This window comes from Ammospiza caudacuta, chromosome 2 (assembly GCF_027887145.1).
Source record: "Ammospiza caudacuta isolate bAmmCau1 chromosome 2, bAmmCau1.pri, whole genome shotgun sequence".
In the NCBI taxonomy this organism is placed as follows: Eukaryota; Metazoa; Chordata; class Aves; order Passeriformes; family Passerellidae; genus Ammospiza; species Ammospiza caudacuta.
The window spans coordinates 105,959,691-105,975,915 of NC_080594.1; the positions used below are offsets into that span (position 1 = coordinate 105,959,691).

The 16,225-nt window shown below is 35.9% G+C and overlaps 1 protein-coding gene across 3 annotated transcripts in view; it reads right to left on the reverse strand.

Moving 5' to 3' along the window:
- Window positions 1–16,225, reverse strand: part of RPS6KA3 (ribosomal protein S6 kinase A3) — a 73,805-nt gene that overhangs the window by 30,537 nt on the left and 27,043 nt on the right. For all 3 annotated transcript variants that reach the window (XM_058800562.1, XM_058800561.1, XM_058800563.1), the window contains 4 exons: window positions 9,484–9,600; window positions 7,312–7,393; window positions 3,541–3,621; window positions 2,445–2,524 (listed from right to left, as the gene is read on the reverse strand). In XM_058800562.1, the coding sequence (XP_058656545.1) occupies window positions 2,445–2,524; window positions 3,541–3,621; window positions 7,312–7,393; window positions 9,484–9,600 (360 nt within the window). The remainder of the gene's footprint in view (window positions 1–2,444; window positions 2,525–3,540; window positions 3,622–7,311; window positions 7,394–9,483; window positions 9,601–16,225) is intronic.

Here is a 16,225-nt window from a genome sequence, read left to right on the forward strand (position 1 = left end):
AAACAACAACAGTGGTGTTTCAGAAGGGTTTCCTACAATACTTTAATTCATTGATACACAAAACACTAGAAAATTCAAATTTCTTAGTTATACAAAAACTAGGATTTTATAACCCACACTATTTCATACTTGAAATACTTGGACATACTTGAAAAAGAATTTTTAAAGGCAATATATTCTTCTTTCTGCAAATTGAGAGATTATCTGTTTCTGATTATTCAAGAAAACAGATAGACACATTGTAGTCAAACCGAAATACTTTGGAAGCACTTAAACAATGTGAGTACCACGTGGTTAGATGGGTTAATTTCATTTACAGACAACAAATGGACCAAACAAGTCCAAATGCCTGAATTTCATCTGCAAAGTAAGAGAGAAGAAAAGTATATATATCTTGATTTTGGAAAGACTGCTCCTGGGTACTTTGAGAAGAAGTGACAGCAATGGTAAAAGCTCCAAGGTGCAGCCTGAGATGTAACTGCAGAAAGGCAGATGAAGGAGTAAACTAACAGGAGCTAACAAGGAGTAAAGTGAACAGCCTGCATAAGAGCACGGGGAGGATCCCAGGTAGCAATCCCACTTTTTGGATTAGGAAGATAAACTACTCCCTGTTTATGTTAATTGAAATGAACATGTTGTCCCAGTATATCAACTGTTGTGATCCCTGACAGAATACATTACAATTCAACTCTTCTGAGACTGCAGAAAAAGATAAAAATAAAACCAGATCCTGCATGATTTGATTCTATTTCAGTTACTACTCAGTTATTTCACTTGCATTGTTTTTAGAATCGAAGACTTAATACCTTAAGATAAAGCATATACACCCAGAAAAAAGAATGGCAATTCTTTTTTATGCAAAAGCATAAAAATTTATTTCAGCATAGCAGAAGATTATTTTAAAGAAAAGTTAAGAATGGAGAACATGTTTCCCCTCAGCAGTTTCATGAGAGAAAGCAATACTAAAGCTTATACAATAGGTTGTTGCTGATGTTACCTCTACAAAAGAGCCACTATTTAGTGCAGACATATTCAAGAAAGGAAATCTGTATAAGAAACATTTAAAAGCTCAAATAATAAAAGATCCTATGAGGAGGATAATACACCCACACTATGTTATTTAAAACCATTGCATGGGACTCGTCTTTCCTAATCTTAAACATCTGCAGTGTAGACATCTAGCTTGGAATTAATCACCTTTCCCTTTGCAGTCAATAGGAAAAAGCAACAACTTTCATGTGATCTCTTTCAAAATCACATGGTGTGGTATAAGGATGACATTAACAGCATCCAGCATGCCATTTCACTCACCAGTCATTAACTCTGCTTAGATTCAGGTACCTATAATGAATATTTCTCATCTAACCACATTAAATTTCATAAAATGTGAGTAGCTCAGGAAAAAGTCAGGAAGCAGGAAGCCAATATACATTCTTTTCTGGGAATCAAGAATGAACTACAAACTTTAAACATATCTCAACTTTAGAGTACTAATAACCTATTAGTTACCTGTGGCAAAACAAATGACAAAGGGCAACTTGAAACAGATGGCATCATCAAAACAAATGTAATAATTTATGTGCACAGAAGTAAGGGTACATCTATATACAAAGTCAATTCCATTCTACTCTCCTTTTTATAACAATAAGTGGTATTGCACTTACTGCAGTGGCAACCCAGCTGCCCCTGACACTGTTGTGGCAAAGGAAAATGGAAAGCAGGGACGACTGCAAGTCCCTTGGATAGAGATTGTATCCAAAGTGTATCTGGTAGCCTGGACTTGCAGTTGTCGCTGCTTTCCATTTTGTTTGGTGTGAGTTTTTGAACACGAGTAATGGATAACAAAAACTTAAAAATATGGTGATATATTAGATGTTAACATTTATTTTAGGAATTATAATCAAATTAAATTGAGGTAATGAAACCCTTTGAAGTTGTTATTTCCTATATCTACACAGACACATTACCATCATGACAGAGGCAAAACATTCACTTTTTGAAAATTACTAAAATAAGTGGAGTACAACTCTCACTTTTTAAATATTCATACATAATGCAATTTTGCATTCAGGGGTAAAAAAAGAGAATATCTTATCTGTCCCTGAATTCTGGATATTAAAACCAGCCATAAATTTACTTTATAAAAATCCAAGTTCTGAGTCTTATATTTAAACATGGTGACAAAAGGAGATTTTGCCAGGTATAAAAAGCAGCATAGGAAGACTGCTTATCTAAGATTTTTTTCAGAAATAATGTAAATTGCCATCGGCCCTTCTATGAAGTGACTGTGCAAAGAAACCCAAACAAACAAAAAATGTACCTGGTTAAAAACAGGTCAAAATTTTCTTAAATGAAAACAGAATTTAAAATGTAAATTCTCCTAATACAGACAATTTATAGTCAAATTCTATCAACAGACAATTTTTCAAATTTAAAGACTGTACCTCTTTGGATAAACGTGTAAACAAGTCTCCTCCCCTGAGAAAATCCAAAATAAGATACAGCTTCCCTTCTGTTTGAAAAGCTGAAAAGATCAATTAAAAAAAATTAAATATCACCTAACTTTATCCATGATTAGGAAAATAACATACCAAATAATTCCCCCTTATTTTCATTATTAAAATTATTTTCTCTTGTTTGTGAGAAAACGTATTGAAATGAATTAGATAAATGATTCTCTACCAAGTAATTCCCATGCTATATGAAAGTAAAGCAATCACCAATAAAGTTCCTTAAAAAATAAACTTAACTTAGGTTAACCAGCATTTTATTTCAGATTTTAAAGTAAGAAGCTAAATTTAAAGGGCAAACTAGTAACTAATCAACCCTTTAAAATCTAAAAATCTAAAATCTAAATGTCCCAGCTAAACAGGGACATTTAATCTAGTCTGCAAAAGAATGGCAAATAAAATAGTGAAAGGTACATAATTTAAGCCACTTTAAAAAAATGAGAGAGAGACATTAAGCCACTTCAAAAAGTGAGAGAGAGTGAGGTTTAACTACAGGAAAAAACAAACCCTAAAAGAAAAATACGAGGTGAAAAAAACCCAAACCAAGCTAGAAACTCCCCTTTTTTTTCCACATGTTAAAAGTATTGATATCCTCCCCTTTTATACATAAATATTGTGCTACAGCTGCTCCTACTATTAAAATTAAAAGGCTAATTTCCACCAATTTTGATGCAAGTGGAATTAATGCCATTGCATACATTTTCTATAGAATAAACAAAGCAACTGTAAGAAATAACTTAAAAAATGTATGTCATACAAAAGATTGGAGGTTTTGGAAAATAATGGGTAGTTATTAATAGATAACTGCTTTTAATAACACAAAAGGCTACAGACTCTCAGTTTTATAAAGAATTAACACTGCATGAAGTCAGTCATGTGCTTCTTTTGCATGAGAATTATTGCAGAACAAGTCTGCACAATTGGGACTTAACACCCTAAAGTTCTGTGATTTTCTGAACCACAGAGCAAATATTAAAAGCTATCTTGACAAACACACTAGGCTATAAAAATGAATTTTTCTGCAACTCACCATAATGTAACTTGACAATAAAAGGATGGTTAACTTCCACTAGGATATCGCGTTCCATTTTTGTCCGAACCCGATCTCGAACTACAACAGAACATGAGCACGCAAGATTAAAAAAAAATTGCATCATAACTCAGTACTTCTCATATGTTTCCTGATGTACTTCCCATTGTATAATATTATAATTGCCTGCAGGTCATTGTACTTTACACAGCTGAGTACTGAGAAAATTTATTCTATATTTTTTCTGATAAATATCTTTATGCATTTTGCTTTACTTCAGTTTTTGCTATAGACAAAACCTAACACTAGGCAAATAAATATAACAAAAGCACATGAGAAAACACAGCCACCCTTCAGTCTGCTCTGTACTTAGTAAACCTTTCAAACAACAGAGCAAAACTGCCACAGCTACGTATAGAACACATTCTGCTAGTGAAAAGAATAGAGAAAGTCATAGCAAAACAAACAGCATAAGTATAATCATACTATCATAAAGATGTTATATTGGTTTAACCCATTAAATAACTCACTCTAATAGAATATAAAGTCCTTTACAATTTGGAAGGGATTTTTTTCATTTCCTTTATTACGAACTTAAAAATGCCATTGATTCAATGTAGTGTATACTTCAGATTATATTTTTGATTTTAAGGACATTTACTGAGAATAAATGTGCATGGAGAAATATATCAGACATTAGAAGCAGTTGCTGCTCAAGATGCCTGTGCTGTCCATCCATGGTGGCTCTGAACAGGACATGTAAGTGCTCCAATGCCACCAGAGATTAAACCTGAATGAGCATCACATACCAGCAATGCAGGAATACAGGCAGGGCAGTCAGCTGAGCACAGCACCTGCTTCAGCTGTTCTCCTGCCAGCTCCAGTCAGGGCTTGGTTCCCTTCTGAAGAAGCTCTGAATCAGCCAGGACACAGACAATATTCAGTACTTTACACAGAGGAGAACTATCAAAGTTTTTTCTTTTCATTTTCGTGTTTCGTGTTTCATTTTTCTCTTTCCCTCTATTCTACATTTTGTTACTGCTCCTTTCACAAATGTATCTTCCTGGAGGAAGCACCCCAGAGCAATGAAGTCCTGTCCAAAGTTTAAGCTGACAGCATTCCTTGTACAGTTTACAAGCCAGAGTTCTCATATATTAAAACATAACAAGGCAGAAAAGAAAAAAGAACAAGAAGCAAAATGGTGTTAAGGCATTTACCTATATTTTCCCAGAAACACACACAATAATACAGATACTTATGAAAAAGCTATATAGATATGTTTTCATGAATGAATACAACCATGAAGTTTCCATCTGCCTGCAGAACACATCCCTAAAAATGGAAGCTTATGAAATAAGTGCTCAAGTACAAAGCAAACATCACATCTGAATGTTGACCTTTGCATCTAAAGCCATTAAAATGTCACAAGATAGTTAGTTGTGCAGTTTAACTGTTTCAGCAGTTTATCTGAATTACAAGACTGAAATTCAGAATACTCTTTTTTTTTTTTTTAGGCAGGTTCAGATGAAAAAAAAATTTAAAAGACTTTCAGGTGCCTGCAGCTATGCAGCAGTTACATGGAAAGCATGGACTTAAAACTCCAAGCAAAAGAAGTGAAAAGAACTGAGCTCCTTCCAGATAATGGCATAAACCATTATTTGACTTGACATCTGATTTTTATTTGACTGTAATTTCCACATGGGTTCTACTGGAAGCACTGATTTGTCTTAATATATTTGATTCCAAACACTCTAGCAATGTTTTGGCTCTGTTTCTCTCTCCACTTCATAATGGGGCACTGAAAGATAACACCTTCTATCAGAGTGTATTAATAAACTAGTCTCTGCAGTAAACAAAATTATATGTATATATTCTTGCATTTGCTCTAAACATTAGAAAGTTGGACTGTGTAGTTACATCAATGTGTTCTGGCTAATACAGTTGCATTTCTATGAAAATATTTTCTCTAATTTTGATTTGTGGATCACGTACACTGTTTGCAAGCGGTATTTTTAACTTTAATTATAGAGTGCAAAAATAACTTTATGAAATAGATTTGAAAGAGCTAAAGAAACAGACATCAAGTAATATGCTATATTCTTTAAAAATACAGTATTACATATATTAAAAAGTTGCAATTATGGAAAATAAAATTAATTTCAGTTAATTTCATATTAAAGTTTTAACAGTAATCTTAATTTGCTTGCAACTCTGCTCTCCCTAAAACATGAATCACAAGCAAACAGTGCATGAAAAACATCTGATAATCCAGATACAAAGTGTTGAGGACTGGGGCATCCTCTTGATGTTGTCACCTTTTTGCTCAAGCCTTTTGCATCCTTGAATTCTTAGTGCCTCAGAGGGTCTCCTTTCCCAATTAGAAGTCATGCTCTCAATTTCAGTACATATCAGTCTCTCCCAGGGGTAGGCAAAACTAGAACCACAGCCTGGACTGTAATTTTTACACGAGGTTAAACTGCAATCAAAAGGTGATGAAGACAAGCCCTCAAACATCTTAAAAAGCAACTGCTGAGTGACCTCTGACCAGTCCTGAGCTATTAACAGGCTGGGGAATGAAAGGCTGTTGAGGATATTAATGTACCTTAAATGAGTGGAAATCAAATTCAGAAAAATAGGAAGTAAATAATGAGAATGACACGTGCCACAAAACACAAAGGAATCAAAATATAGGAAACTGTTCAAATACACAGCCCTCTGTAAGAACTGTGACATTCAGCACTAGATCTTAAGTGAAAAAATGTAAACATTTTAGCAGAAGTTCATAAACCAATGTTTTTGTTCCCTCCATCACTCTACAAATATTTGACGATAAAAGGATTAAAGCTGAAATTAAAACATTAAAACTGAAATTCAATACAACAATCGATAACATCGGTAAAGCACTACAGGCACTTGGAATCATCCCAAAATTATCATTTCAGTTTCAGTAGAGTCATAAATTAGAAGAACTTCACATAGACAAAACTATAAAACAATGACACAAAAGAACAAGCATACAATCTGGTCAAGGCAGTGCAAAAGATGAGTTTCATTCTGATCTAGGTAAAAAATACCTTATTTCTTTTTTCTTACAGAATTCTCTGAGACAGAATTGAGATTGTTCAGGCTTAGACTTATTTTGCTACTGATAGCATTCAAGATCAAAATCACCCATGAAACAGATCAATTCACAATTCATTTTTGCTCAAGTAACTTAGATGATTAACCTAAGATTTTATAAAATACATTCCACATCAAGATCACGTGCTAAGCGTTTGGGGCAAGTGTACTGTATACGTCTGTTTCAAAAGAAAAGACTAAGTCATGTGCTTAGGAACTTCCAGAATACAACAGCCAATATAAAGTACTTTTAAGTATCATGACCTAATTATAAAGTGAGCAAAAGGCATTAACTGTATCCTTGGTGACACACAGCAAAGGAAAAACGGAAGGATATTGAATTTCAAATAACAGCTCAGGAGCAAGTCACGGGGCAGATGCACCACAAGCACTCCATTAAACCCCCCATCACCTAAGGAAAGTGGCAAGGGAAGGAGCCTGCTGTCCTCTCTGACTAGCACTATGGTATTGTTAATCCTTAATCCTTCCAGGTTTACAAGACAAAGCAGTGTATTCTGCTATTTCCTGTTTCAGAGAAGAAAGCTGTAAGACACAATCTGTAGAGCAGCAGCTGTGTAAAGATTAGGTTTTGGTATAATGTCCCTGAGTGACCTTTTTTATTTCTCTTTCCTTGTTCTAAACAATGCTTACCTTTCAAGGTGGCCTTTTTCAATACCTTCATTGCATAAAGCTGTCTAGCATCTGATCCTGAGATTTTTTTGACAAGGAAGACCTGCATTAAAAATTAGAAAGAATTCTTAAAAGAAAATAAAAGCAAGTCAGATTATTTTTTTTTTTGCTATGAAATTCAAGTAGTCACTATGATTTCAATGAAACTTTATTTGACAGTTTTAGATTCTGCAAAGCCAAATCTCCTTTCATAATCTAAAAAGTTCATTCAGAGGATACTCTGCCAAATTAATTTTGGTCTAATTTAAGTCATTTCAGTGAGTAAAAAAAATAAATTGGATTCTCTCTGAAGTTCTTCCAAATTTGACACACAAAAGTCAGCTTTTTAAAATTAATCTCTAGTTTTATCTTAATGAAATTCAGAGGATGACACAGGAAATGTGCTAATAAAATAATTTTCAGATATGACCATAGATATGTGAACAAAATTTGATCCAGAAACTTATATAAATCCATGTATAAATAAACTTTAAAAATATCCTAGTGTTGGATGTAACAATAAAGAACAAGCAGCCTCAATTAAAGGGTGTTTCATTTCCTTCTTCAATATCATGGGATTTCTTGACTGGTATTGTTTTAAATACCCTTAACACAAAATTAATTCCAGTAGAGACAAATTTTAGATTTAGGAATGAAAAAAACCCCAAGTACCAAAACCAACTGTCACAGGTTTTCTGGCTGTGGACATGTATAGACATATGTTGTGGTACATGAGGAAGTTAAACATGTCATGTGAAATTAGTTTGATGCCTGGTTTTGTGCCCAATTCTCACTTATGTTAGCATTCCTTGCATTACTCAGAGACTACCAGATCATTATCAAGAGACCTTGAAAAGCATGCTAATCTACTTTTTTTAAACTAAATGGGAAACAGAGACAGCTTCACCAATTATTAACAAAATGATTAATGGATTTTTAAAAGATATTAATGATTTTTGCATAAAGGCTAAGACAACTGAGAACAAGACTGGCATTTTTGCAGAAAATTGTGTCAGCTAGACAGTTTATTATTTTTGCTTTTTTAAAAACTCACATTCCCCCTTCTCCCTCCCATTAAATTACTGAATTTAATATTATCAATAAAAGAATTGCTGAAATGATCATTTATTAGCTTACTTTTCCTTGCTCTTGAATGATTTACTTCTCGTGATCTGAAGATTTCCAAATAAAATCTTGGTTATGATTCTGGATTAAATCAAACCTTTGGAATCAGCTTTCCCAGTGAATTCTTACTAGTATGAATACAAAATTTTATAGTTTCTAAGCACCTAGATTTCCAAACTTAACTGGAACAATAATGTGACTAACAGTAACTTGTTACCACCAAAAGAGAATTGGACCTATTTTTCTTATTTCCCACTATATCTAAGGGTTTTTTTTTTACATGCTAGAGCTTAATATCACATTAAGAACTGCAATTAGGCTGAAAACAGATGCAAAGGCTCTGCTGCCCTGTCTTGCATATTCCATTCAGTCTTGATCTGTCTTGTCATGTGAACTTAATGTTTTGCTTTCAAGTTGGATTTGGACAACCAAAAGTATAAAAAATGTATCCCTAGTGAGATCTCAGTACTCATGAAATGTTAGAAACTTTGAGTCATTAACAGATGTTCAGATAAATATCAAGGTACACTGCACCTTAACCAAATTACACCAGAAAATGAACATGACTGGGATGTATCACATTTACTTCAGTAGCCATTATTGCCTAAAATTTGTTCATTACAATTGCACCATGCTACAAAAACCAGCTTCTGTACTGGTGATGTCCTACAGTTAGCAAGCAACAAGGAATACTTACCAAAAAAATACTTCAGCCCTCACCCTCTCAAATAGAGAAGAGTAGTTAAAAGAAGAATGACATTTCATTTTAACAGTAAATACTGAATTACTTCATATCAAGCCATTTTTTCTATTGAACTTTGAAACCCACATATCATGCTAACATGAAAAAAAATTACTGCTTTAAAAAGATCTGTCACAATTACAGTGCCTAATTAGCACTAATTTAGAAAGCAGTTTTCACTTGCAACATTGCCTTAATGCAAAACTGCCACTGTTCTGAATATTTCACAACCAATATTCAATGCTATATTCCTGAATAATTGGCTCCACAAGAGCTCAGTTACCAACCTTTCCAAAGGATCCTTGTCCTAGTACTTTCAGAAGTTCAAACTGTGAAGGGTCTGCTTTCTCATGTCCTTCCTTTACATGGTGAGTTATTGCAATTTCTTTGATACTTCCTTCTTCCTGGCAGAGGAAAACAGAGGAAGAAATTTAGATTAATGGTTTACAAATATTTACAAATTCACAATATGTTGGAAAATAACAGTGTCACTGAACCCAATCAATTAGACAATGCCAAATATAGGGAAAAAACCACTTAGCAATGCTATGTGCATAATTAAGACAGACAGCACAAGTTCAGTAACAATATAGCTTAAACTTTTAGAGATGCACCAGGATCCAAACAATAACAGTTGACAGAAGTCAGGAATTCCCAAGATTTTCCTCTTAGGCCCATATTATCGGGTTCATATTTCTGTTCCAGATTCACAAACAATTAATGGAAACCAATCTTCTTAAGAATTCAGTAATCTTAAAACATACTTGGAGTGGATCAAATGGACCAGATGTCTGGAAAGCCCTCCTTTTTAACACCTGAATGAGGAGCACCATGCTGCAGCAATGCCAATGCTCACCTTTTAAGACGGTGTGAGACTCAAGAGATTCCCACACAAAGCAACACTCTCCACCCCCACTTCAGCAGCAGGCTCCACCTGCCACTGACAAAGTTCTGTTGAAGAAGGTATTCTGCCATTCTTCTCAAGGAAAGTCTATCCTATAAGAGCTGCCCAGTCTTAACCTTTTCCCCTTCTGTGAGAAAATGGTCATCAGAAAGCTCTGAGCAGCAGTGAATCTTATCTTCTTGTGCTCTGCACTTAATTCAGTGTTTTCTGCACTGAATTTGAAAACCCCTGAAAAGTGACACTCCTTGCCACACAAGGAAAGAATTTCAGAGCTTACAATCATCAAGTCAAAAAACCTGCATTGTTGATGTTATCTGAAGATCTATCTAGGCATTACATGCAATCCAAGCTACTCTAAGTTAACACACAACTGATTGCTAGTTAACAAACAGAAAGCAACATACTATCTATAATTTTAACTTCTTGTTCATCCTCTATTTCTTCTATTGGTTATGGTGAACAAAATAAATCTGAGACTACTTTCCATCTATTTATTGAGGAACTCTTAGATCCATTTCATAGAATTGCAGACTGACTGACATTCAAAGGGACGTCTGGAGATCATCCTGTCTAACCCCATACCCTATGCTCAAGCAGGGCCACCCAGAGCCAGGACCTGATCATCTCCATGGATGGTGACAACCTCCCTGTGCAGCCTGTGCCAGGGCCCAGCCAGCCTGACAGTGAAAAAATGTTTCCTAATATTCAGACAGAAACTCCTGCATTTCCCCTTTTGCCCATTGCCTCTGGTCCTGCCACTGGGCAGCACTGAAGAAAAGCTCTTTGCACCCTCCCTTCAGGCTGGTTGAACATCATTTCACCATTGTGAATCCATGCTGAATAAGCCCAGCTACCCTTTGGTACTCCATGCATACAGGAATACTTTGTTTCTCCATGATTTCCCTAAGGATTAAAGCCTGGCTGACCAACCTGTAGTTCCCTGGATCCTCCTGCTTTTTGAAGACAGGAATTGACAATCACTTTCCTTCAGTCCTGCCACCTCTCCCAGTAATTGTGATAATTAGAAAATAATCAACAGTGGCCTCACAATGACAGCTGCCAGGTCCCTCAGCACTCAGGTGCATTCCACCAGGGCCCACAGACTCAGATACACTCTGTTTGCTTATCAGGGCCCACAGACTTAGATACACCCTGTTTGCTTAAGTATCCTCTAACCTACCCAGGGGCAGGACCTGAGAGAATGGCCTGAAGCAGTGTCAGAGAAGGCTTAGGTTGAATATTAGGAAAAGGTTCTTAATCCAGAGGGTGGTTGGGCACTGGAACAGCTCCCCAGGGAAGAGGTCACAGCACCAATTCTGACAGAGCTCAAGAAGCATTTGGACAATGCTCTTGGGCACATGGTGTGGGTGGTGATGGTGCTGTGCAAGACAAGGAGCCGAACATCAGTGTCAGATCATCAGTGATCTTGATGAATCTCTTCCACCCCAGGATATTCTATGATTTACCTCTAAGACTATGTCCTCCTTGCTCCAGTCTTTTCCTTCATCTATATGCACCAAAATGTGCACTAATTAGCTATAGTGATAGGTTAGTAGAGGCCAAGTTCTAAAACTGTGTTTCTGAAGCACTAATTTGTAAGCTTTTCAAGCATTCTGCAAAATTTATGTGCGTGAATTAGTGCTGAAAGTACCCTTTTGCATCTGATCATTTCAGTACTGTATATAAATGCAAAGCCACTGTCCACCCAGGTCAGCATATTCCAACACATGCTTCTCCCACCCAGACAGACAATTCTTCTTCAAAAGATTCTTTTTTCAAAAGATTACAAAGTTGGAAATGAGTTGCACACAAGAAATCCTGAGAGCGCGTCAGAGTCAGTATATATTAAAAAAACCCAGCATGTGATTTGGAATAATGCACAGAACATGCTGGCAACTTTTAAAATCAGTGAGTGAAAAAAAAGATACTTTAGTGTGAAGAATTTAGTTTTAAGAATAGTTTTAGAAGACCCAAGACAAATCCAAGATGTCCTGTACGTTTAGGTGGCTGTTTCCATTTAAGACAGCCAAATTTTGCATGTGTGTGCACATAGTCATGCTGAGTACTCCACCAAATAACCTGAACTTTCGTGTCATTTCAGGAGAAAATGCTACCATTGTTGATTACCAGCTGAATCTTTATAGAGTCTGAAAGAAATATTGTGGACATTTTTGGTTTTATATTTCGTATTATAATGTGATCAGTTTGATTACATACTACTTAAACCACCCACTGAATCTTAGAGAATCCCAAGGGAGGAACAGAATAGCTCAGAAAAACAAACTGCCACGCACACATTACTTCAGATACTTTGATCCATTTCTGCTTAACAGTTTTATCTATTTGCTCCCTGGCAATCTTGGGAAAGACAAGAACATGTGAAACACAATGTACTCAAATCTTTTTTATTTACTGCCTTCATGGATACAATGCAATCAGGTGGACATAAGAAGGAGCAGGTGGAACTGTAGGAGCAAATCCAGAGGAGAGCCATGAAGTTGGTAAGATGACTGGAGCTCCTCCCTGTGAAGACAGGCTGAGAAAGGTGGGGCTGTTCAGCCCACAGGAGAGAAGTTTGCATGGAGAGCCCACAGCAACTTCCCAGTATCTGAAGGGGACTGCAGGGAAGCCAGAAGGGATCCTTCAGCAAGAACTGCAGTGACAGGACAGGGAGTAATGGGGACAAACTGAAGGAAGGGAAATTTAGGTTAGGTATTAGGAAGAAATTCTTTACTATGAGGATGGTGAGATACTGGAACAGCTTGCCCAGGGAAGTTATAGATGCCCCAACAGTGTGGAAAGCCAGGCTGGGTAAGGCCTTGAGCAACCTGATCTAATGGGAGGTGGCCCTGCCCAAGGCAAGTGGGCTGGGATTAGGTGACTCTTCCAACCCAAATCCTTCTATGATTCTATATTGCTTTAAGGGCACTACAAAACTCAACAAGAACAAGAAAATATATTAACTTGCTCTCTGTACACAAACAAAATTATTATTTTTGAATGCTATGCAATTATTATGCAACCATCTTTCCAGTGGTTATTTTGAGCACCCTCTAAAAAACAAAACAAACCCCAAACCACCACTTCACATTCCTGATACCAAGAGAATATTCCCAGGCTTTGCATTTTCTCAGGGCTCAGTTACTCTTCAGTCCATAAAAGGCAGCCCTAATAGAACTCTGTTTTAAACTAAAAGGAACTCTAATGATATTCAATTTTAATTTGTCGGTAACTCTTATTTGGGAGCAAGATTTATGATGAGTGGTTGTCCACAAATTTGCAGTTTCCTTTTCTGACATGACTGCTGAATGTTTGTTATTTTAACCTAAACAGTGCTCTGCAAATGCAGTTAAAAATACAAAAGCTAAGCCTTTTATAGAAACACTAATTATATGGAGAGGTAATCAAGCCTCACTATCTACCTGAATTAAAACACAAATCTTATACACTGTAGAAAGAGATGTCTATTCTCAACCAGCTGCACCAATTCTATCAGATTATAGATGTCACCTTGAAGTAAACTGGAAGAGAAGCCAGCTGTTCCATCGGGTACTGAATTGTTTGATCATTTCTTGGTACCTGGCAAAAACATTTGTCCCATGTGATGAATTGAAAATAAATGAGGTGCTGGAATGCTTGGGTTCTCTGCTCCTCTCTTCCATTCCTTGACACCTTTCACACAACTACAGACAGTCAACTCACCAGCTGCAATGGTGGGCTCTTCCTTCTAGTTACAACTATACCCTACTGCCTACATTTCATTTCTGTTATTTATAAGCTTGGAAAGCTCCCTTTTCTCAAGCATTGTACTGCAGCAGGGTCTAAATAAAAGTCTCGAGACATGATTTCCTCTTCTAGGCACACAGTTCTCTCAAGGCCTTCTTCACACTATAAAGTTACACTGCCTCAGAAAGCGATTTAAAAAAATCCCCAAAACAACCATGTGTGTCAACTTTTAAGTAGTTGCTGCTGGCTTCCACTACAGTGAAACTCAATGTGGAATACAAGGAAACAAACAGAAGGTAACATTACTCTGAGTTTACTTAACAATGTAATAGTGGTTAAATCAACACTGGCCTAGAAAGGAAGGGAGTGACAAACAAGTTTAGGTATGAATTTAAAATACGATATTCCAGAACAATTTCCTGTACTGATCTAGTCTATTCTGGGCAGTATCTCCATATAAGTAAGATTATAGTAATATATTTCACAATATATGTCTGTGCACAAGAACACACACATACACACAGGAAAGAACACCAAATGGACTGTATGGTACAGACAAAATCTGAATGAAAAATTTTATAGAAAAAAAAATGGGGATTCTGCAACACCAAGGGCAGCTCATTTTTATCATAAATAATCAGCTACAAATTGGAATAGGAAACATGCTTGCCAATAAAACAAAAGCACAGACACCTTCTAGGGAAGCAGTGAAAAACTATTTAATCATTATCAAACTATAAAAATGATAGCCTAATCATGTTGCTGGGAAAAAAACTCCCAATATTTTAGGTACTTAATTAACAATTAAACAATAATTTTACTTCTAGTAATTGAATTTATGTGAATTTCCTTTACCATAATTTTTAAATTCAAAAGTAAATTAACCCTGCTGCAACATAAAATATTTGTATTTGTTTGAGATCTTATTACAGGAACAACTAATAGATAATGTGTTAAAAGAAAACCAGACTTCAAACCCTAAAGGAAGTAGAAACAGAGTCTTACTAGGCATGTATTTCTCCGTAGTAATGAAAAAGTCCAGAAAAACATGAGTTTACTTATACATAGACTCTTCTGCAACTTACCCTTCAGAATTTTGAATTTTCAATAGGAAACCTGAAAACTGCTCTGTGTAAAGAAGTGGCCCATGCAGAGCTGGATGGCATAAGTTCATCAGTGCAGAACAAGCTGTGTGTTATCTGCAGACCTTTCTCTGAGCAGTATGGTCCAGGGACAGCTGAAAAGCTGCTCTAGGACTACTAAACTGGGCTCTGAACTGATATTTAGGAAAACTACCAGTAAAACCAACAATATCATTGCAAAACTCATTAGTGTTTAAATTGTAAACATTCAAAAAACGGAAGCATTCTTCATCCACAAATTTTACATTAAAAAGAGAAATAATCAACTAAAGATGAAATAATTTTAAAAATATATAAATGTATGCTGCAATACTGGTAAAATCATTCACAAGGAAATACTCCAAATCATCTAATTAGGCAGCACAGGATCAGATCTGTGCTCTTACTCATAGCAGGAAGAGGAAAGCCATTCAGAATAAGGAATATTAGCACATCCAAACACCATAAGAGTCTCACTGCACCTAAAATTCTCAGCCTCAGCTTCCTGAAAAAAATGCATAAGCATTGTGTGAACTTGCATGGTGACAAGTGCTTGGGAAAGAAATTCCACAATACCGGGGCAGAAATAGGAAATTCAGCAAGAATGTACTCTTAAAGAAGTGTAAGAACTAGATGTGAATTAACTTAAACACAACATCAAAGAACAAACTGCTACGTTACATATGAAACGTGTACTTAGGAAAGGTATTTCTGGAAGGTGGACATAAGAAGGACATGGAACTGTAGGAGCAAATCCAGAGGAGAGCCATGAAGTTGCTAAGACAACTGGAGCACCTCCCTGTAAAGACAGGTTGAGAAAGTTGGGGCTGTTCAGCCCATAGGAGAGAAGTTTGCATGGAGAGCCCACAGCAACCTTCCAGTATCCCAAGGGGACTGCAGGGAAGCCAGATTTCTCCTTTTCTAGATACTGAAAATTACAGGAGTATGTGTAGATATATTTAAACACTTTAATCTTCATTAAGATGGATATTTTGATATCTTGATAGCATAGTTTAGATAACAGTTGCTAAAAAATAATTTGTTCATCAGCTTCACGATGAGGGACAAAGACTTGAGGATATGCTTATATTCTGAAACTATAAATTAAAATTATGATATGCATATATTATTCCAAAGGACAAAAGCAGCAGCTACCTAAAAAATGTGAAGTTTTAATGCAAAAATAATAATGGACTGGTGTATTTATATTGCTCCTACACAGAGGTGACATTTAAAGGGTGTAAAGTCATGAAGTGACATAGAATTGGAAAGGTAAGA